Below are 21,594 nucleotides of genomic sequence, written 5' to 3'. Positions count from 1 at the left end.
ACCTCAGAGAACACTGAGGAACGTTAGCAAAAAGAAATGTGTACAAATCATCAGCATTTCCATATGATATCAATAAAACCCAGGAGGAAGAGAATGAGAAATCCTATTTAAATAAACACAGAATAAATGAAATCCTTGACTAAAAGAATTAAGTTGTTGAGCATCTAACCTACCAAGATACACGTAACAATGATACAAATACAACAAGCCACTTTCTCAGAAGTCAAGACGTCTCGAAGATGGGGAAAATGAGTCCCTGTTGGGTCGGATGAGTCAATATGGCAACAATGGCACGACTTTTAAAATGACTTTACTTGTTTGGTACCCCCAAGTCCCCAAGGCACACGCCATAGATCTGTGGTTCCATATTCCTCAGCCACAGCACATCGGCTGGAGAATAACGGTGTTTAGGAAGATGGCCCTTCGCTGCCTAAACGCTTCCGTATCACTAAGCCGTGTGCTTTCTCCCAGGGGATGTGGCTGGGTCTCCTTTGGAATCTGAGGTCCACCTGCTAGGCTTCCCCAAGATACAGACGGGTCTAGCTTGGTGGGCTGCCCATCCAGAACCCCCCAGGGCAAAGCACACCCCCGAGGGCATCTCCCTAAGGTCCTTCAAGCGCTGAGATGCTCAGAGGAGGGCTTTGAACCTGACAGTGAGTTAAGAGGCACAGATCGACTTTCCTTATTGTTCTTGTTTGGGACCTGCCTGGCAAACCCTGTCCGGCAGGGCTGTGGATGGGGCCTTGAAAGCCATCTTTCCCCTTTAATGTTACCCGCTGATGGAGGGCCCCTTGCCAGGCCCGTCCACACACATTTCTCTGACAACCTCCCTATGGCAGACTGCTTTTGCCCTTCTGTTTTAACTTTTAAATTCATCAATACATTAAAACTTTAGCTCTGCACCAGAGTGCACGCTATAAATTTAAGGTTTAACTTCAAGCAGCTGCAGGCCCCCACTTCGAGCTGGCGCAAGAGAAAACCAGAGCAAGTTCTGTCCTGATGCTGTGGTTGGGGGATGATGAAGACCAGCAGGGGAGAGAGCATTGGGGGGGGGGAACGCTCTCTTCTAAGAATGCAGCCTTCACCCTCAGGTTCCTGCAGCTCTAGAGTCACAGAGCAGAGGCCTGGAAGCTTCTTAGAAGTCAAGGAGTCTGAACTCTTCTCTGAGATGAGAAGGCCAAGGGAGAGAGAGGGGTAGGCAGCACAGCGACAGCACTGAGCAGGAAAGGGCCAGGCCAGGATCCAAACTCAGCTTCTTGGGCTCCCAACCAAGGGCTCTTTCCATTACATCACCATTACCATCATCATTGCCATCATCATCATCACCATCACCATCACCATCACCATCACCACCACCACCATCATCATCATTGCCATTATCATCACCAACATCACCATCATTGCCATCATCATCATCAATATTACCATTGCCACTATCACCATCATCATCACCAACATCACTGTCATCACCAACATCACCATCGTCATCACCATCATCATCATCATCATCATCACCATCGCCATCACCAACAGCATCATCACTGTCATCACCAACATCACCATCATTGCCATCATCATCATCAATATTACCATTGCCACTATCACCATCATCATCACCAACATCACTGTCATCACCAACATCACCATCGTCATCACCATCATCATCATCATCATCATCACCATCGCCATCACCAACAGCATCATCACTGTCATCACCAACATCACCATCATTGCCATCATCATCATCAATATTACCATTGCCACTATCACCATCACCAACAGCATCATCACTGTCATCACCAACATCACCATCATTGCCATCATCATCATCAATATTACCATTGCCACTATCACCATCATCATCACCAACATCACTGTCATCACCAACATCACCATCATTGCCATCATCATCATCAATATTACCATTGCCACTATCACCATCATCATCACCAACATCACTGTCATCACCAACATCACCATCGTCATCACCAACATCATCATCACTGTCATCACCAACATCACCATCATTGCCATCATCATCATCAATATTACCATTGCCACTATCACCATCATCATCACCAACATCACTGTCATCACCAACATCACCATCATCATCACCATCATCATCATCACCAACATCACCATCGTCATCACCAACATCATCATCACTGTCATCACCAACATCACCATCATTGCCATCATCATCATCGATATTACCATTGCCACTATCACCATCACCAACAGCATCATCACTGTCATCACCATCATCACCATCAACATCATCATCACCATCGTCATCACCAACAGCATCATCACTGTCATCACCATCGTCATCACCATCGTCATCATCATCATCACCAACATCACCATCACCATCACAACAGCTAACATTTATATAGTACCTACTATGCGCCAGGCACCATGCTAAGTGCTTTAATAACTAATAACAGCTATTCTTTATGTGGTGCTCAGTATGTTCCCAGCATAAGTGCTACACTAATAATTTCCATTTTTTACAAGTGCCTATGAGGTGCCACACTCTTCACCAATCTGAGCTCATTTTCTCTGCACGATAGCCCTAGGAGGAAGGGGAGGTGATGAGACCCATTTGGAGAGGAGGAAGCCGAGTCGGACAGCAGGGCCTTAGGGGGCCCATCTAGGAGCATCTGAGGCAATAGTGGAGCCTGGAGAGCTCCAGAGTGGCGCTGTCCTGGGCTGCCGCCGCAAGCAGGACTTTGCTGTTGCCCTCTCTGTTCAGGACGAAGTCACTTGGCAGACAAGGCCTGGACTTCTAGTGCATGCAGGGCATGAAGAGTCCAGTTCTCCTTGGCAGTCTCTGCCAGGTACAAAAGGAGTGACTGCCAGGGGAGGGGGATCAGGTATGCCTTTGGGAGGCAGCCCTTGGAGCCTGGGGGGAGCCTGGTTAGAGCTGGGAGCAGCTGGGGCGCTGCAGGGGGTCTTCTCAGGATGGGGGGAGGTCTGTCTTGGGGCGGGGGCACAGGCTCCTCTGGCAAGAAGGCTTCAGGGATTCCCTTGGATCCTCCCATTTGGTAACTGTATGGGATACTCCGGCCCTGCATCAGGCTTGGGGAAGTGAGGAGTGGAGAGAAGCAGGAGCTTTCAGGCAGACTCACAGGAAAATGAAACAACCCAAAGTGGGTTCTGGGGTTCCTCCATGAGAGAAGCTCCTGGCAGAGGAGGCAGCTACCTTCTCTAGCACTGATCTGAGGCGACCATCGGGGACCCAGAGGTTGAGCTGTCCCAGGGACACCGAGCAAGGATGTTTCAAAGGTGGGCCTTGAACCCGGGCCTCTGAGGCCAGTCTGCCTCCCCTCTAGATTTGGACATAGATCCAGTCATCGAAGGAGGTTTTGAAAAAGCATGGACTGTTAAGGGAATCAGCAAGGGCTTCCTGGAGGAGGTGTATGGCAGCTGGGCCTTGAAGGAACTCTTAGAGCCTGGATGAAGACTCCTCAACTATGTGAACTGAGCCAGAGGCCGCTGGGGTCCGATTCGTATTGGTGGTTTTGTATGCCTGGGATGAGGGGCTAGGGCCTGGAGGCAGAATTAGGGAGTGTGGATGGGAAGGCCTGAGTGGGTCAGTCTGGGGAGGGAGGCCGCCGAAGGAACAGGGAAGGAACAAGGCCAGGCTGGGGCCAATGGGTGGGCAGTGGCCAAGAAGGACCTGCGGAGGCTCTCGGGGAAGGGCCATGGGGATGCTTCCTGGCTGTCTAGCTAAAGAGATCAGCCACAAAAAGAACCAACACTGAAGTGCTGGAGTCTCACCACACCCTTGTGAGGCAGAGGCTCTTTTTATCTCCACTTTTACAGATGAGGAGACTGAGGCAGACAGAGGTGAGGTGACTTGGCCAGGGCCACAGAGCCAGCCCATGTGTGATGAAGGACTTGAACTCTAGCCATCTTGATGTCTTGTCTGGAGCTCTGCACCCCAGGAGAAATCGAGGTCATGAAAACCAAGCGAGGGGACAGTGTTCGAGAGGGGAGTGTGGCTGGCCCAGCTGGCTCTAGAAAGGGTCAAGAAAGAAGAGAATGGGGAAGAGGCTGCTGCCCTGACCGGTTAGGAGACTGATGGAAGCCGGAGCCTGGGAAGGATGATGTCAGAACCAGTGAGAATGTGGAGGGAAGTCTTCCTGGGGAGAGACTTGTACTAGGCTTCCAAGGCCAGCAAAGAGCTTCCAGGTAGGAGCTGCAGCATGAGCAAAGGCCAGGAGGGGGGAACTGCCCAGGGCATCTGCAGGAGATGGTGAAATGTGTCTGGCTGGGAGGAGGGATGGGGAAAGAACTGGGACACAGAGGACAGAGCCCCACGCCCAAACTTTGGTACTGCCCGCTAAAGGCCACACGAGGCGAACAAGTCCCATTTCTTTTCTGGTCTCGACATCCTCATCCTTAATGGGGGCAGCTCAACTCAACACTAGCACTGCGTGTTCGTAAAGAAGGAGCTCTGCCATCCTCAGAGCTCCAGAAACATTACTGTTGTCATCGTCATGGCCATCACCATCCCTGCCAGTCTGCAGGGCAACGGTACAGTCCTGCCAGGGAGTTTCCACATTGGCCAGGAGCATGGGAAGTCGACGAGCCTTGGAAGAGAACTTAACCTCTGCAGAGAATGAGCCAGCCAGAGGGTTGGCCAAGGGGCTTAGCTCCCCTCCCCTGTAAGATGAGGGGCTGGACTTGGGGGTCTCTTAGGCCCCTTCTGGCTCCACGGCCCCCTCAGCTGGGCCCCAGTTCTAGCCTGGCAGGCCACTGCCAGATCACGTGAGGGCCCGGCACTTAATAAATGCTTCTTCCTTTCCCTCTGCTGAGCTTGTCCTTCTCTCCTCTAGGCTTCTGCTCAATCTTTCCTTTCTTCTTTACCAGTCTGAGTGCGGCCTCCCCTCACCGCTCACCAGAACTCCCACCAAGGGCTATGGCAAGCCCTTGCCCCAGAGGTCCACAGGCTTGGAAAACAGTCTTGTCCACTTAACGGCTGGTTAACCCTTGCTGGATGGGGAACATGGGAAAGGGGAGCCTCACCTTAAGGGCCTTGGAGGTCCAAGGTAAAACAAAAGTGCTCAGAGACCTCAAATCAGAACAGAATATAAGCTTGGTGGCTGGGCCCAGGACTGGCCACCTCCTGAGCTCTCCTGACCTGGCCTGGGATCTGCCACCTCCTGAGCTCTCCTGACCTAGCTTGGTGGCTGGGCCCAGGACTGGCCACCTCCTGAGCTCTCCTGACCTAGCTTGTTGGCTGGGCCCAGGACTGGCCACCTCCTGAGCTCTCCTGACCTAGCTTGGTGGCTGGGCCCAGGACTGGCCACCTCCTGAGCTCTCCTGACCTGGCCTGGGATCTGCCACCTCCTGAGCTCTCCTGACCTAGCTTGGTGGCTGGGCCCAGGACTGGCCACCTCCTGAGCTCTCCTGACCTAGCTTGGTGGCTGGGCCCAGGACTGGCCACCTCCTGAGCTCTCCTGACCTAGCCTGGGATCTGCCACCTCCTGAGCTCTCCTGACCTAGCTTGGTGGCTGGGCCCAGGACTGGCCACCTCCTGAGCTCTCCTGACCTGGCCTGGGATCTGCCACCTCCTGAGCTCTCCTGACCTAGCTTGGTGGCTGGGCCCAGGACTGGCCACCTCCTGAGCTCTCCTGACCTAGCCTGGGATCTGCCACCTCCTGAGCTCTCCTGACCTAGCTTGGTGGCTGGGCCCAGGACTGGCCACCTCCTGAGCTCTCCTGACTTAGCCTAGGATCTGCCACCTCGTGAGCTCTCCTGACCTAGCTTGGCGGCTGGGCCCAGGACTGGCCACCTCCTGAGCTCTCCTGACCTAGCTTGGCGGCTGGGCCCAGGACTGGCCACCTCCTGAGCTCTCCTGACCTAGCCTGGGATCTGCCACCTCCTGAGCTCTCCTGACCTAGCCTGGGATCTGCCACCTCCTGAGCTCTCCTGACCTAGCTTGGCGGCTGGGCCCAGGACTGGCCACCTCCTGAGCTCTCCTGACCTAGCTTGGCGGCTGGGCCCAGGACTGGCCACCTCCTGAGCTCTCCTGACTTAGCCTAGGATCTGCCACCTCGTGAGCTCTCCTGACCTAGCTTGGCGGCTGGGCCCCTGGATCTCAGCCACCTTGTGAGCTCTCCAGACCCAAGCTGTGGTACCTCTTCTCCTCTCCTTTCTCATGGCCTGCAGATCTCCTTCAGCCCAAGGCCCTGCCTCTCCCAACCCAGCGAGGGGAAAGGGCTGCCACGGACCTGGTAGATTGAGGGGGAAGAGGAGGAATCATGGGGGCTCTCAACAGGATTCGCCTGGAGTTTTTCCACCTTAGGTCCTAGGAGGAAAGCCCAGAGCAGCCTTGGCTTCAGAAGACAGTCTGGGTCTTTCTTGGAAATAGAGGAGCATCGTGCTTCTATTCTTTAGACACCCAAAGGCCTACCAGTGGCCCTTTGTAGTTCCATTCTTAAGGGAAAAAACATCTGGGGGTGGGGGCTGGAGGCTCCCTGAGGTGTGGAATGGAAGGGACCCAGGAGCACCAGCCTGGGAACAAGGGTGCAGAAGAAGAGCGGCACCATCTAAGACAAAGCCACACCCCCTAAATAGAAGGGAAATGAAGCAAAATAAGGGTTTGGCTTTATTTTTCTTCTGCCAGTGCCTAGAGGCATGCTGTCACAAGTGACTTGGGGACATATCCATGTTGGTAGTGGGGTCCTGAAGAGGGGAGAGAGGGCTCTTCTGCCAGAATGATTCCCTGCCAAGTGGAATTCCTTGTGGAATCCCGGGCTACTCCAGGATCTAGTGGTCTCGCTCTCAGCAGAGGGGTCCAGACCAAAAGCAGGATGACCGTTCTCTAGGAGAGCTTCTTTTCACTTGTGGGACACCTCTGAGTGCCAGTTTGGCTTTGAAATTCCTTGAGCCGAGCGAGTACTTTTCTTCCCCTTGGGTCTTTCAGACACACTTCTCAAAGGCAACAATCTCACCCTGGGAACCATTCTGTCCCAGGGATGGCACACCCTCGAGGCATCCGCAGGCCCAGAGTTAGAATGCCAAGGGGCCTGGAGGGGCATTCAATCCAACTTCTTCCATGCAGAGGGCGTATCAGCACCTGACAGGGGTGGCCTGATCTGCCCAAGCTCAAGGCAAAGAGCCAGGATTCCTCTCCAGGTCCTCTGGTGCTGAATCAGGTGTGGGATCTGGAGGTCACGTATTCTTCCAACTCTTCCCAACATGGGGAAACATGAGCCACAGATTGGGGAAAAGGCCCCATCGTCCCTGTAGGAAAGCCTCCGCTAGCCAGCTGGAACTCCAACCATCTTGGATGGTGTCCTTGACCTTTCATTTTTAGAAGAAAGAGACAGAATGCAAAAAGGCTTCTAACTCCAGGATTCAAAAATGAGTGACAGACCCAAGAGCTCAATGAGGACTGTGCAGGGGGGCCTGAATCTGGCCTCAGACCCTTCCGAGCTGGGCGACTTGGGCAAGTTACTTTTCTGCCACCCTTTGTTTGCCTCGGCTCCTCATCTGTAAAGTCAGCTGGAGAAGGAAATGGCCAACCCTCCAGAATCTGTGCCAAGAAAACCCCAAATGGGATCGTGAAGAGTTTGCACATGACTGAGATGACTGAGCAGTAACGACCGCAGACCCACGAAGACATCCTGGGGTCTGCACACATCAAGCTCATTCTCTGGCTCCATCTCCAGACCTCACACTGCTTACTGGACGGACCCTCAGAATAATCACGGAGGGTCCCAGAAAACCCTCCAGGAAGCTTCTGGCCCTTTCCCCAGGAAGGCCTACTAATGCTGTAATTTTAGAACGATTTTCCACAACAAAGGCAGAAACCCTGAAGGTTCTTGCCAGCAAGAACATGGAACTCGCCAGCACTCCTGTTACCCAAGTATTTCCATTAGCCAACTGTTTCCCGTATGACCAATGACCAAGCCCTCTCACTCACTCGGCTCCGACCTGAATATTCCTGCAGGATTTATTCCAGATGACTTAGGCCTCTGCTCAGGGCCTGTGAATTTATTCCATTCTGCTTGTTTTCCTACATCAACAAGACAGTTCGTTATTGCGCAAATTCCCTCATCGTGTCTCTTGAGGGTTTGGAAAAGCACCAAACTGTTGCCCATTTGCTGCCCTCTTCTTAGACAGATGGGACGTGGCCTGAGAAAAAACCCCAACCCATGCGAATGGGTTAGGGGGAAAAACAGCAACCCTCCCTTCCTTCTGCGCCAGACACTGCAGACAAGCCCCTTTGTATCCCAAGCACCCTGTGATTAATTAGCCAGGGGTCTGCAACAACTCCTCTCCATGGCTAAATATTTTTTCTGCCTATCAGACTGTTAGTGCAGAGCGGGATAAATGACACGGGGCCCCGGGCTCCTGACCTTCAGATTCTGCTGCTCATCCAGGCCCCAGACGCAGAGTGCCTTCTCTGAGGAGCCTGACACCCCTTTGGCCTTTCTGGAGTCAAAGTCAAGGCTCATGACTGGCTCCTTGTGGCATGAGAGCCGGCTCAGCATTCTCCTTTCGGAGACGTTCCACAGGATCACAGAGCCATCTTCGTACCCAGCCAGGAGGAGTGGATGGGAGCTGGAGGCAGGCTGTGGGGAAATGAGAGGGGGGGGAGGGAGGGAGAGAGACAGAGAGACAGAGAGACAGAGAGAGACAGAGAGAGACAAAGACAGAGACAGAGAGAGACAGGGAGGGAGAGAGAGACAGAGAGACAGAGAGAGAAGGGAGAGAGAGAGAAAGAAGAGAGAGAGAGAGAGAGAGAGAGAGAGAGAGAGAGAGAGAGAGAGAGAGAGAGAGAGACAGAGAGAGAGAGAGAGACAGAGAGACAGAGAAAGAGACAGAGAGAGCCAGGGAGGGAGAGAGAGACAGACAGACAGAGAGAGAGACAGAGAGACAGAGAGAGAAGGGAGAGAGAGAGAAAGAAGAGAGAGAGACAGAGAGAGAGAGAGACAGAGAGACAGAGAGAGACAGGGAGGGAGAGAGAGAGAGAGAGAGAGAGAGAGAGAGAGACAGAGAGAGAGACAGAGACAGAGACAGAGAGACAGAGAGAGCCAGGGAGGGAGAGAGAGACAGACAGACAGAGAGAGAGAGACAGAGAGACAGAGAGAGAGAGAGGGAGAGAGAGACAGAGAGGGAGGGAGAGACAGAGAGAGAGAGAGAGATGAGTGAATGGCTTTTTCCTTTACCCCCTAACAACCACATGGCAAAATGCAGTCTTTGCTATGTAACCCACTGGGCCAGGACTAGGTACTCTCATATTGGGGCCTTTTCCAGGCAAGAACCCACCTGACCCCGAGTTCAGAGGCCTGAATCTGGGCTCACAGGCCCCAGCTCCCGGCCTGGGGGATTTTGCTTCTTTCTTTGAATCTTAGTTTTCTCCTCTAAAAGTGAGGCTTGTTGGGATCTCCAAGGGCTCATCTCGCTTTGGAATCCTGGGATTCTGTGCCTAGGAAGCATTTCCTGGGTTCAAGAATCCATGAAACTCTGAGCTTCTCTTCATGAGTGATCTGCCTCATGGGCAGGAAAAGGGCCAGCCCCAAGGGCGATGGCCTTTTTGAGGGAATGGGAGAGGAGTATCAACCTTCTGGACCACTCAGATACCCAACCTTCTTGGTTTGAGTTCAATAATCCCTGTTCCAGTCCTAACATAAAACCCTGAGAGGCTGTCACATAAGAATGACCTCCTTTTAGCAATGAGGAAACTGAGGACTGATTGTCCAATCTGAAACATGCACTTAAAAAAAAAAATCCTTAACTTTCATTTTAGACTCAATCCTGTGTATTAGTTCCAAGGCCTTCTCTTTGTTCCTCACACACATCTCTCGTCTTCACACCTTTGTCCTAGCTGTGCCAAGCATGGCCTGCCCTCCCTCTTCCCCTGTACTTCGCAGGGTTTCTCCTTCCTTTAAGATACAGCTCAGGCACTACCTTGGCATGGTGAGCACAGTATTTAGCCATGCAGTTTGGACATATTTGTATTTACTCTCCTTAAAGACTAGGCAATGGGGGTTAAGTGACTTGCCCAGGGTCACACTACTAGGAAGTGTCTGAAGGAAGATCTGAACCCAGGACCTCCCTCTTTAGGCCTGGCTCTCCACTACTGAGCCATCACCAACATGCACTTATTGAGTACCTCCTGTATTCCAGGTTCAGAATACTTCAAGGCAAAGATGAAACCATCTATGCCTGGAGGATGCTGAGTCACCGAAGCTGGTAATAAAAAAATCAGGGCCGGGGCACAACTGGGCATCCCCTGAAGTTAAGAAATCTCCCATGTGTTGGGCACTTTGGCATTCCTGAGTCACCACCAACGCTCTGAGTTTCTCATTGATACAACCCCCCTCCAGCCTGAATTGTCCACATCTGGTGGAGACTGCACCGCCCTCCTAGCATCCGCGGGGGGATTTTTCTGCCCTCTCCTGTTCCCTAGATTGCAGGATCCCATTTATCTCACTGCTGTGCTCACTTACCTGTTTAATCTCGCCGGCTGAGAAAAGTCACCAGCTTTAGCCTGGTGAAAAATGAAATTTCTGTGCTTTGTCAACGTCCCTGCCCAAACGCCGCTCCCCCTCCCGGCTTGGAATCCTGGGCAGCCAATCCAGGGCTATTTTGATTAATGAGGTCACAGGTCAGAGGGCTCGGCACCCCGGGCAGACACCTAATTTATTTAAGCCTCTGAAATAACTCCACAAGAACGTTACCGGCTTACATGTCACACCGGAGGAAAAGATTCATCATTCCTCTGGCAAAAAGAGTGATGAGCTTGCTGCCCCCGCTAACTGATTATGGGAGGGGGCTGCCACTAGGGAAAGGCAGCCTGGGCTGGCGGTTGCCTATGCTTATGGGCACGAGAAAGAGCCACAGGAGCCTGGCCCGGCCCAGAACCTCTTCCCAGGTCAGGAGGGCTCTACCAGAGGAATGAGGCCCCATCAACCAAGGCTTCTTCCTAATGACCTGTGGTGATGGCTGCCCTGGACCTCAGCAGTGCTCCCAGGGCTCTATTCCCAATGGACCCCAGCCTGGTCCTAACTTAGGGGGAGTCCATGGGGAGATGTTCCCAGCTCTGACTCAGCAATGGCTTGGAGACAAGGCATGTCAGGGAGAAGCATAGCGGAGCTCTCCAGGGCCTGATGCCTGGGCCAGAGCTGACCAGGGAAAACAAGACCAACTGGCTCTCTGTTAGGGCAGGATGCTTGGGCACAGCAGAGAAGGGAGGAAATGATGAAACAAAAGGAGAAACCTGTCCTGCACCCCCAGACCCTGCCCCTTCCCAAAAGGCACCTTGAATCCATCATGCCTCCCTGACCTGGGCTGATCCCGTCATCATCTGGGGCATACTGTATACTAACACCCAAGCTGAAAGTCTCTTAGGGGATGCCACCTCCTGCCAACAACAGAAAAGGTTCCCAGTGCCTTCACAGGACACAACTTCCCTCCACTCTGCACCCCACCAAGCTGGCCTCTCTGTTCCTCATACACATCTCTTGTCTTCACACCTTTGTCCTAGCTGTGCCAAACATGGCCTGCCCTCCCTCTTCCCCTGTACTTCGCAGGGTCCCTCCTTCCTTTAAGATACAGCTCAGGCACTACCTTGGCATGGTGAGCACAGTATTTAGCCATGCAGTTTGGACATATTTGTATTTACTCTCCTTAAAAGTAGGTGACATATTTGTGCTTGATTTTATCTCCCTCATTAGGCTCCTTGCAAGTGGTAAGCTTTGTACGTGGACCCTGGGTGCCCGAGAGCAGGCTTGTCATCTTATCAAACAGAAGAGTCAGGGAGTTCCTGCCGCCGAGGAGCTCACGGTCTAACCAAGGGAAGCTTCAGCTGCTGGTCAGAGGGAACGATCCCATGGTTTGGGGGAAGCAGCAATAAAGCAGACATTGGGCAGCTTCTTGAATGTCGTTTCCACGAATAAAGCTTCGTTTCTGATGTTAAACCATTTGACAGGGCCAAGGACTTTGGTGACAAGAACTTTCTGGTGTGGGTCTCCAGTAGATGTGGCTGTAGCCCCTGGAGGAGCAGGTCCAGATGGCATCTCCCCAGCAATTGTGTCCCAGGATAATGGTAAAGGCTGGGCTGGAAGCACGGTTATTCCAAAGGGTCCTGTCAGAGCCCTGGGCTGTCCCCATCGGGGTCTTCAGGGAGATGGTTGAGGTGATGGTAGTGGTTTGACTTTTATATTACATGGACACCCATAAGATAATTCCCAACGCATTATATTAAATGGGTTGTCCATGGACAATGCTTGTGGATGAGGGCCCACCAATTCCAAGGGATGCTAGAAGAAGATGATGTCCACAGAAATGGAGAGGCCAAAGGTCGCCGTCCTTACAAAAGCAGCAGATACAACTTCTAGGTCAGCATCCCTTGTACGTCTTACTCTTCGTGGAACGTTGGTTGTACTTTCCTGTGTGGAAGAGATACTGGACTTCTACCCAGTGGTGTTTCCTCAAGCACCCCAGAATTACTGTGAATTCATGGATGAGAGTTATCAAGGATCCATTCAGTTCTCTAACATTTATGCAGCAAAGATGCCCAAATCTTTCCTTCAGAGACTTGGGCATGGTGGACCTTTGCAGGTAGGTGTAAAAACAGATCCATTACAGCCAGCTTCTTTGAAGGAAGACTACCAATCGAGGACTCCTTGGACAGCACAATCCAGTTTCTTGCTGGCCTCCCCAAGCCAACATCCATGCCAAATGAGATCTGTCTCAGCACCTCATTTGTCAATTGGCAGTGGGAGTTCTCAGGTGCTACGGTTTTCCTTGCATCTAGCCAGCTTCATGGAGAAACTTCCAGAAGGTAAAGTTGCCCACTCTATGGAACAGTTGTGCTTTCCAAACCCAGGACTGGCTGTAGACAGGCATGAAGGCCCCAAACGCCCTCGTCCTCAGCAACACAAAGCCTAGGGTGATGCCTTTTCTTGGTGGTTGGCCGTCTCCTTTATTCACCCACAGCAATGCAACCATAAATAACCTGCACTTAGTCCATTTTTGACCAAGTCCCTCTTGCCTTAAGAACCATCTTCTCCATGACCTGCTTTCTATCAATGCTTTTCAGGATCCTGGCTTTCTCTACAACCCACCTCCCTCCCTTTCCTGGCTCCTTCCTCTAGGCCTTCTCTTAAGTTAACCAAAAAATCAACTCTTCCTGATGCACCGGTGTCTCCTGTATCACTCTCCAAGTGATTCCCACCAGCCTTTGCAAGAGGAAGCCTGGAGTTGGTTGTTTGGTGAGTTGAGCTGGTTACTCAACTGATGTCTAGTAATGTCAGTGGCCTCTGGATTTGCCACCCCCACCTCCATCTTTGATCCTATAAAGGATGATTCAATACCCCAGTGATTTAAGGAGCAGCTGAGTGCTGGGGATGGAGAGATGATGGAGGAGGGAAAAGCACCATCTTTGCCCTTCAGAACCTCACCCAAACTCTGGAGCCAGGGGGCTGCATGCTTTGGGAATTCTGCCACCAGCATCTCTCCCTGCACACCTTCATGCTCTTTGTAATCTTGGAGCCATGCTGGGCCTTTTCTGTGCAGAAGGTCCCGGCCTTCCTCTGGGCCCCTCAGTCTTCTTTGGGCTCAGACAGCTTACCAAGAGACCTAATGAGGCCTCTTCAGGACCCTGTGCCAGTGTCTGTCTTAGCAAGTGCCAAAGAAAGGCCTTATCCCCTCAGAGGTGAAACACAGAGGATGCCATGTAAAAAGAGCTATTTCTGGAGCCAGAGGGCCTGGGTCTAAAGCCAGCTGCACCACTCACTTACCTGGGTGACTTTGGGCAGGTTCCTACACTTCCATGGGCCTCAGTTTCCTTCTCTGTGAAAAGATGGGGTCAGCCTCTAAGGCTCCTTCTCCTTCTGGCTCTCAGAGCCTGTGATGTGAGGACCGTCTGCTTGTCTCTTTGAATTTTAATCTTCCCAATCCTGAAGCCCAGCCAGTTTCTTCTCAGGCTTTCTTCTTTGTCTTTTGGTCTTTAGTTTTTTCCAATTGTCTTTGTAGCTTGGACTTTCTGACCAGATAAGTTTTCTTTCTCCATCTTCCTTTTGAAGTCTGGAGGTTTTGGCTGACTGAAATGGCAGTCGATACTGTTTTAAGAATGATTCAGCGGTTTTTTTCTCAGGCTCCCCAATTTTGGTAACAGCTTTTATGTAGAAAGGAGTAACCCTAGGATCTCTGGTGGACTGTGATGACGACACCTGGCATCTTCAGATGAAAAGACTTCATGAAGTCCACAGGAATTCCGTCTAGGGATCTTAGAAGACGGCAACCTTTTAAGATGAGAGGGCGCTTCTTTTTTTCTAATTTATTTAAAAAATTTTTCCATGGTTACATGATTCATGTCGTTTCTCTCCCCACTCCCAGAGTCGACAAGCAATTCCACTGGGTTATACACACATCATCACTCAAAACTATTTCCATATTATTTATTTTTGTAATAGAGAAATCTTTTAAAACCAAAACCCCAAATCATATGCCCATATAAACAAGTGATAAATCATATGTTTTCTTCTGCGTTTCTACTCCCACAGTTCCTTCTGTAGATGTGGATAACATTCTTTCCCATAAGTCCCTCAGGATTGTCCTGGATCACTGCATTGCTATTAGTAGCAAAGTCAATGACATTTGATCGTCCCACAATGTTACGGTTTCTGTGTACAATGTTCTCCTGGTTCTGCTCATTTGGATCCACATCAGTTCATGGAGGTCTTTCCAGTTCATATAGAAATCCACTGATTCATCATTCCTTTCAGCACAATAGTAGTCCATCACCAACAGATACCACCACGTGTTCAGCCATTCCCCAATCGAAGGGCATCCCCTCATTTTCCAATTTTTTGCTACCATGAAGCAGTTATAAATATTTTTGTGCAAACAGGTCTTTTGCCATTTAAAAAATCTCTTTTGGATACAAAACCAGCAGTGCTGTGGCTGGGTCGAAGGGCAGACAGTCTTTTAGCGCCCTTTGGGCATAGTTCCAAACTGCCCTCCAGAATGGTTGGATCAATTCACAGCTCCACCAGCAATGCATTAGTGTCCCTACTTTGCCACATCCCCTCCAGCATTATCTTCCTTTGCTGTCATGTTAGCCAATCTGCCAGGTGTGAGGTGGCACCTCAGAGTTGCTTTGATTTGCATTTGAGAGGGCACTTCTGAGCAAACTTCTCTAAGTATCAACTCATGGGAGTGGGATTTGTCCTGTCGGCTATATCAGTTCCCTTGACCAATGGATATCCATTTCTACACAGCTCTGCTTGAATTTTCACTTGGTGATGCCATTTATGACCTTTCCCAGGGGACAAAGTCTGAGTGAGAAAACCTCAAGTCATAGAAATTCTGCCCCAAGAAGGTGAGACTCCTGCGTGCCCACATCTGTGGGAAAGAGGATCATTTTCTCACCATCGCTCAGGGCCTGGCTTTTGGACACTGAGACCAATGACACGTCCCTTCCAGTCCCTGGGCTGCTGAAGCAGTAAAAGGTGCTGATGGCAGGCTTTTAATTATCAATGGGAAGCGGGTGTCCCGAAAGCCACAAACCTCAAGAAGCCCAATTCCTCCAGCTCGGCTCCTCTAGGAAGTCAGCGACACGGTGTATTGTTTTATTTTTGTTGGAGTCATTCAGAGGGAGCACGATGGCCACGTCCTGCCAGGCACCATTTCTGCCCGTCCATAATGACAGGGCTAATGTGCACGGTGAAGGAGTTGCAGGGAGGTGGAAGGGGAGCAGAAAGGCAGAGGTCCTTCTGGACAGACGCAGAGTTCCAGGGTGAGCTCAGCATGTCTCTGTTTTGCCAAGAAAAGGCTCCGTTCCATCCACATCCAAATCCCCATTCCCTCTCCTTGCTGCCCAGGAGGAGTTCATCTGTCTGGTTCCCAATGAACACCCTCTAGATATTCAGATCCTCCTCCATCTAGATGCTGACACACACCAGCACCATGGGGCAGGAGAACAGTGATGCCCACCACAGTGATGGAGATGCTGTGAGGACCCGGCAGCCTGACCAGACCACGGCTCCCCAGCCTGGGGCGGACTGGCTGTCCCGGGCTGTTGTTAAGAGTTTTCTACAACGGAACAGCAGAAAGAGCCAGGAAAAAGATTATCCGTAACATTTTAATACTGGCATCCAGGATAATTGGGCTGGCTGCACCGAACTGCTCAGAGGTGGAAATGACCAGGGACAGCAATATTAACCCTTCCCTATTGACTTAGAATCACTACTGTGTATTGGTTCCAAGGCAGAAGAGCAGGAAAGGCTAGACCCAGCCAGGAAGGGTCGGAGGTCAGATCTGAACCCAGGACCTCCTGGCTCTAGGCCTGGCTCTCCATCCACAGAGCCACCCAGCTGCCCCCTGATAACAATATTCTTGAGACAATTCTTCTCCTGGAGGTGAAGTGATGGGAAAATGAACAGCCCAGCATGGCCAGCCCAGGGCCAGAGTTCTGGCAGAGGCTGTAGGGTGAGAAAAGGGGCTGGCTTCCAGCACACAGCAAGCTTAAAAGGCAACAGGTCCTGCTTTGAAATGGTCCTGGCATCTGCTCCTAGCCCTCAGACCCTGGGGGTGAGCCCCATCCCAGCTGAGGTGGCCGCACCCTGCTCTGGACCATACCGAAGGGCAGCCTGGGCTCCCTGGCTGTGAGCAGACCAAAAGGCAGCTCCTTTAGGAGGGATTCCTCCTGGGGACTGTGGCTGTGTCCCCAGGTGTGCCCAGAGAGCAGAGTGCAGGCCCAGGCCTGGGAGCCTCATCCCGGCTGCACCCGGCAATGCCTGCTCTTCATTCATCTGATTGCTGTTTTGTGGGGGCTGCTTCCATTCACACTGTTGCAGTCATCGGATCCACTTTCTTCTTTCCACTTGCCTGCTTTTGAATCAGTTCATGCATGTCTTCCCATGCTTCTCTATATCCCTCTTATTCATCTCTTCTTTCTTTCTTTCTTTCTTTCTTTCTTTCTTTCTTTCTTTCTTTCTTTCTTTCTTTCTTTCTTTCTTTCTTTCTTTCTTTCTTTCTTTCTTTCTTTTTCTTTCTTTCTTTCTCCCTATCCAGTTATCTATCTATGTATCTATCCATCTATCTATCTATGTATCTATCTATCTATCTGTCTATCTATCTATCCATCTATGTATCTATCTATCTATCCATCCATCCATCCATCCATCCATCTATCTATCTATCTATCTATCTATCTATCTATCTATCTATCTATCTATCTATCTGTCTATCTATGTATCTATCTATCTATGTATCTATCTATCTATCCATCCATCCATCCATCTATCTATCTATCTATCTATCTATCTATCTATCTATCTATCTATCTATCTATCTGTCTGTCTGTCTGTCTGTCTGTCTGTCTGTCTGTCTGTCTGTCTATCTATCTATCTATGTATCTATGTATCTATCTATTCATCCATCCATTCATCTGTCTATCTATCTGTCTATGTATGTATCCATCCATCCATCCATCCATCCATCCATCTATCTATCTATCTATCTATCCATCCATATCTCTCTCTCTCTCTCCATCTGTCTGTCCATTCGTTTGTCTATCTGTCTGTCTGTCCATCCGTCCATCCATCCATCCATCATCCATCCATCCATCCATCCATCCATCCATCCATCCATCCGTCCGTCTGTCTGTCCGTCTGTCTGTCTGTCTATCCATCCATCCATTCACTCATTCATTTATTTATTTAAAAGCCCTCACCTTCTGACTTAGAATTGATACCAAATATTGGTTCCAAGGCAGAAGAATGGTAAGGGCTAGGCAATGGGAGTGAAGTGACGTGTCCAGGGTCACACAGCTGGGAAGGTCTAAGGCCAGATTTGAACCTGGAACCTCCTATCTCTAGGCCGGGCTCTTGATCTGCTGAGTCACCCAACTTCTCCATCTTTCTCTCTCTCTCTTTTAAACTTTCATTATTTCATTTTAAAAACATTTTTAGCTCCAAAGTCTTTCCCTCCCCCTTCCCCATCCACTTGGAAGACAAGCAACCAGATAGCCATCATCTGTGGGAAGTCAACATGTACCTTTTCTTCCAGCACTGTACTCAATACTCCATGGCGTTTGTGCATCAAAATTTGTCTGAGTATTCTCTAAGAAATGGGCATCTACTCGGTTTCCAATTTTCTGTGGGTCCAAATCTGGCCTCAGACACTGCCTAGCTGAGTGACCCTGGGCAGGTCACCTAACGCCAATCACCCAGCCCGTACCATTCTACCTTCGCACCAATATTTGGTATCGATTCTAAGACATAAGGGAAGGGTTTGCTGCTGGAGAAATTCTGGCTTCCATGGAGCCTTTCTCTTGGTCAGCGGCCTCCTTGGGCTATGACCTAGTTGGAGAATCTCTGGAGCAGACGGTGTAGACAGTCTAGCCACTTTATCTGCCTAAGTTCAAGCTGCTTTCCAGAACGGTTCGAGCACGCCACAGCTCCACCAACCATGCACTGGTGTGCCTGGACGGGCCGCCCTTCAAAGCAAGAGAAGGACGGGGAGGAAGCGTGGAGGAGAGGAGGCACTGCTGACGCGAGGACGGCCAGCGCAGGGCTCTCTCTCCCCGTGGCCCGCGTCTATACTCTGTTACTGTCGAAGGCATAGATGGCGTGTCGGAGAGCTCATTCTCTGGGTCGATGACAGATCTGAGAACATCCTGGCAGGCCAGAACGCTGGCGGAGCTCTGACAAGGCAGACTCGGGGAGGATCAGCCCGAGTCCTGGGCTCAGGCTTTACAAACGTAAGTGCACAAATACTGAGGTGGGGAGACCTGGCTTAAGCAGCTTAGGGCAAGCTTTGTCTGACTGGAGTGGGACGTGACTGCCAAAAACCTAACAGGGATGAGCTAGGGCGGCACGGAGAGGAGAGGGCTCAGAACCCCGCTCCGCCGGCTCTGGGCTCCACGACTGAACAGAGGCTGACGAGGGGTCAAGAGGGCAAATGCAGACCCAGGCCATGTCAGCATTTGTTAAGGAATGTTAGACATTTAGCTTATGAAGGAAGAGACGGAATGGAGGCTTGTCTGGAAATGCTGGAGGGCTGCTGGGCAGAGGAGAGGTTGGGCTTGCCCTGTTCATCTCTCCGGAAGGGATTATGAAAGGAGAAGAATTTAGGTCAAAATAAATGAAACTTTGAAAAAGAATGGGATGGGGCAGCTGGGTAGCTCAGTGGATGGAGAGCCAGGCCTAGAGAGGGAGGTCCTAGGTTCAAATCCGGCCTCAGCCACTTCCCAGCTGTGTGACCCTGGGCAAGTCACTTGACCCCCATGGCCTAGCCCTGGCTGCTCTTCTGCCTTGGAGCCAACACACAGTATTGATTCTAAGATGGAAGGTGAGGGTTAAAAAAAAAAGAAGGGGAACCATGAAGGCCTTATTTCCCAAAAAACAGAGTCAAATTTATAAGAATGCAAAGTATTCTTCAATTGGCAAATGGTCAAAGGCTATGGACAGGCAATTCTCGATGAAGAAATTAAAACTGTGCTTGGTCATACAAAAAAGGCTCCAAATGAATCACGATCAACTAGAGAAATGGAAATGAAAACAACTGAGGCACCGCCTGGCCCGCATCAGGCCTGCCTGAAAAGGAACATGGTAAACGCTGGAGGGGGTGCGGACACCGCGGGCCACAAACACTGCGGGGGGGCTGACCCACGGTAGCCCCACAAGGCCGGTGTCCCAGGAGTCAGGGCCCACGTACACAAGCGTATTTCCAGCGGCTCTTTGGGAGGGGCTCAGCCTGGATTGGAATTCTATTGGGCTCGTGCTTTCAGAAATGGCGGCACGATGAGGACAAAACACCCGGGAAAGAGTTCTGCGCCCTGATGCAGGGCGCAGCGAGCAGAGCCGGGAGAAAGAGCGTGTCCGCAGTCACAGCTAGGGCAGGAGCGGCCGGGAAAGACCTGCTCATCCCCCAGGAGGCAAGGATCCAGGACGGCCCGGGAGCCGGACAGAGAGGGCTCTCCTCCTGAGGCCGCCCAGCACTAGGGCCGCGTCTTCCTATAGCCTATCTGCAGCCATCTGGAGGGGAGAGGGGCGGGCGGGAGGCAGAGAACACGGCCCACAAAGGGTCCAGGATGACTGGAAATACAAAGGGGAGCCCCCCCCCCCCCCGCCCGGCGTGGGACTGAGCAGCCTCTAACGGAGGAGGAGGCAGCCGTGGCCCAGGACGGAGAGGTGGGGACCGGACCATACGGGGGTGAGGAGGGAGGCGCTCGGTGGAGGTGGCCTATGAGAATAAGAAGCCCCAGAAGCCCCTGAGCAGCACGAAGCCGGCGGCGCCCAGGCCAGGGGAGGGTGCCAGCTAGGCGGAGGGAAGCCGGAGGCATCGGCCCTCGACTTGGGACCAAGAAAAGTAACAAAGCGAATGCTCAGGAAACTGCGAGAGGAAGGCTTGTTCTCAGCAATTACTCAGCACTTTCCGACTCACAGGCCTCAAGCCCAGCGCCAAGTCCCCCTTGACACAGGTAGCCGCTGGAGACGGAGCCCCAGTGGCTGCTTTGCAGTCAGCACCCCAAAAGGTGCCCTCTGGAGCCACAGCGCACTGACTGACGTCTTGGCTTGGGATTCTCTGTTGACGGCCAAGGCCGGGCTGGTCCCCACCCAGCCCGGGGCTACAGAACCTGCCCCGGTTATTCACCAGACGCCAGGTACCTTCCACAATGCGGAGAGGCGGCGGGGCCTACCCCGGGCACAGCAGCAGGGGGGGGGGGGCAGAGCTGTCCGAGGGGAAGGGCCGGCGACCCGGTGGGCCCGCATGGAGCCCGGCTCCCACACGCGGCCTCTGCCCAGGACTGACTCAGACGAGCGTTTCACAACGAGTGAGTGGGGTTGCGTCTTACCTGCCACAGCTCCAGGCACATGGGCATGCCCGCTTTGGCACCGGCCTCTGGCTTCAAGGTACAGACTGACGTCTTGGACGGCATGTCCAAAACCTGAACCTGACAGTGAGAAAACAAGCTGATTTGGGCTGGCTCCAAGTCCCAGTCTTTGCTGTACAAACAAGAGCCTTTTTAAGGTGATTAGCGAATGTTGGGGCAGGCTCCCTCTCCCTCTTGTAAAGGAACCCTGGAAGCGAGCCTTTAATTAGGCCTAACGAGCCCGGGGAGCCCGAGATCCCCTTGCAGAACGCAGCACGGCTCGGGAAGTGACCAGGAAGCCCTCCCACGGGCCAGGGACAAGCCCTGCCTGCCGCTTCCTGAATGGGCTCCCCGCCGCGCCAGCCCCGGGGACCACGAAGGCTGCTCTTAGTCCCATTTAGCCTGTCGTCTCCCTTCCCAGCTTCCAGCTGGCTGCCTTTGGGGAGCCCCAATACCTAAGATGGCCCCTTCTTCACCCAACGACAGGGAGGAAAAAAGAGAGGGCAGAGCCCAGTCCCACGCTTGTTCCTCATCTGCAAGGCCAGCACCCTTCCTCCTCTGCCTACGGCTACTTGGCCCGGACTGGACCTTCTGTTCAAAGAAGGAGGCTTCTCATAGGCCAGACTGACGGGGCGGATTTCCCCCCTCAGTTATGCATTTCCTTTATGAAAATGTTTTTCTCTCTCTTTTTTTTTTAAACCCTCACCTTCCATCTTGGAGTCAATACTGTATATCGGTTCCAA

At 51.8% G+C, this 21,594-nt stretch overlaps 1 protein-coding gene across 6 annotated transcripts in view; it reads right to left on the bottom strand.

The window, feature by feature from the left end:
- The window catches only part of GNB1L (G protein subunit beta 1 like), a 144,041-nt gene that overhangs the window by 11,591 nt on the left and 110,856 nt on the right, over positions 1–21,594 (bottom strand). For 3 of the 6 annotated variants that reach the window (XM_007506090.3, XM_007506091.3, XM_001379303.4), the window contains 2 exons: positions 20,834–20,932; positions 8,379–8,594 (listed from right to left, as the gene is read on the bottom strand). In XM_007506090.3, coding sequence (XP_007506152.1) covers positions 8,379–8,594; positions 20,834–20,932 — 315 coding nt within the window. The remainder of the gene's footprint in view (positions 1–8,378; positions 8,595–20,833; positions 20,933–21,594) is intronic. The other 3 variants (XM_007506093.3, XM_056821401.1, XM_056821402.1) reach the window with 1 other exon arrangement.

Source organism: Monodelphis domestica, chromosome 3 (genome assembly GCF_027887165.1).
Source record: "Monodelphis domestica isolate mMonDom1 chromosome 3, mMonDom1.pri, whole genome shotgun sequence".
In the NCBI taxonomy this organism is placed as follows: domain Eukaryota; kingdom Metazoa; phylum Chordata; class Mammalia; order Didelphimorphia; family Didelphidae; genus Monodelphis; species Monodelphis domestica.
The sequence above is the reverse complement of the archived record's forward strand: the minus strand, read 5'-3'. Positions and strand labels throughout refer to the sequence as shown.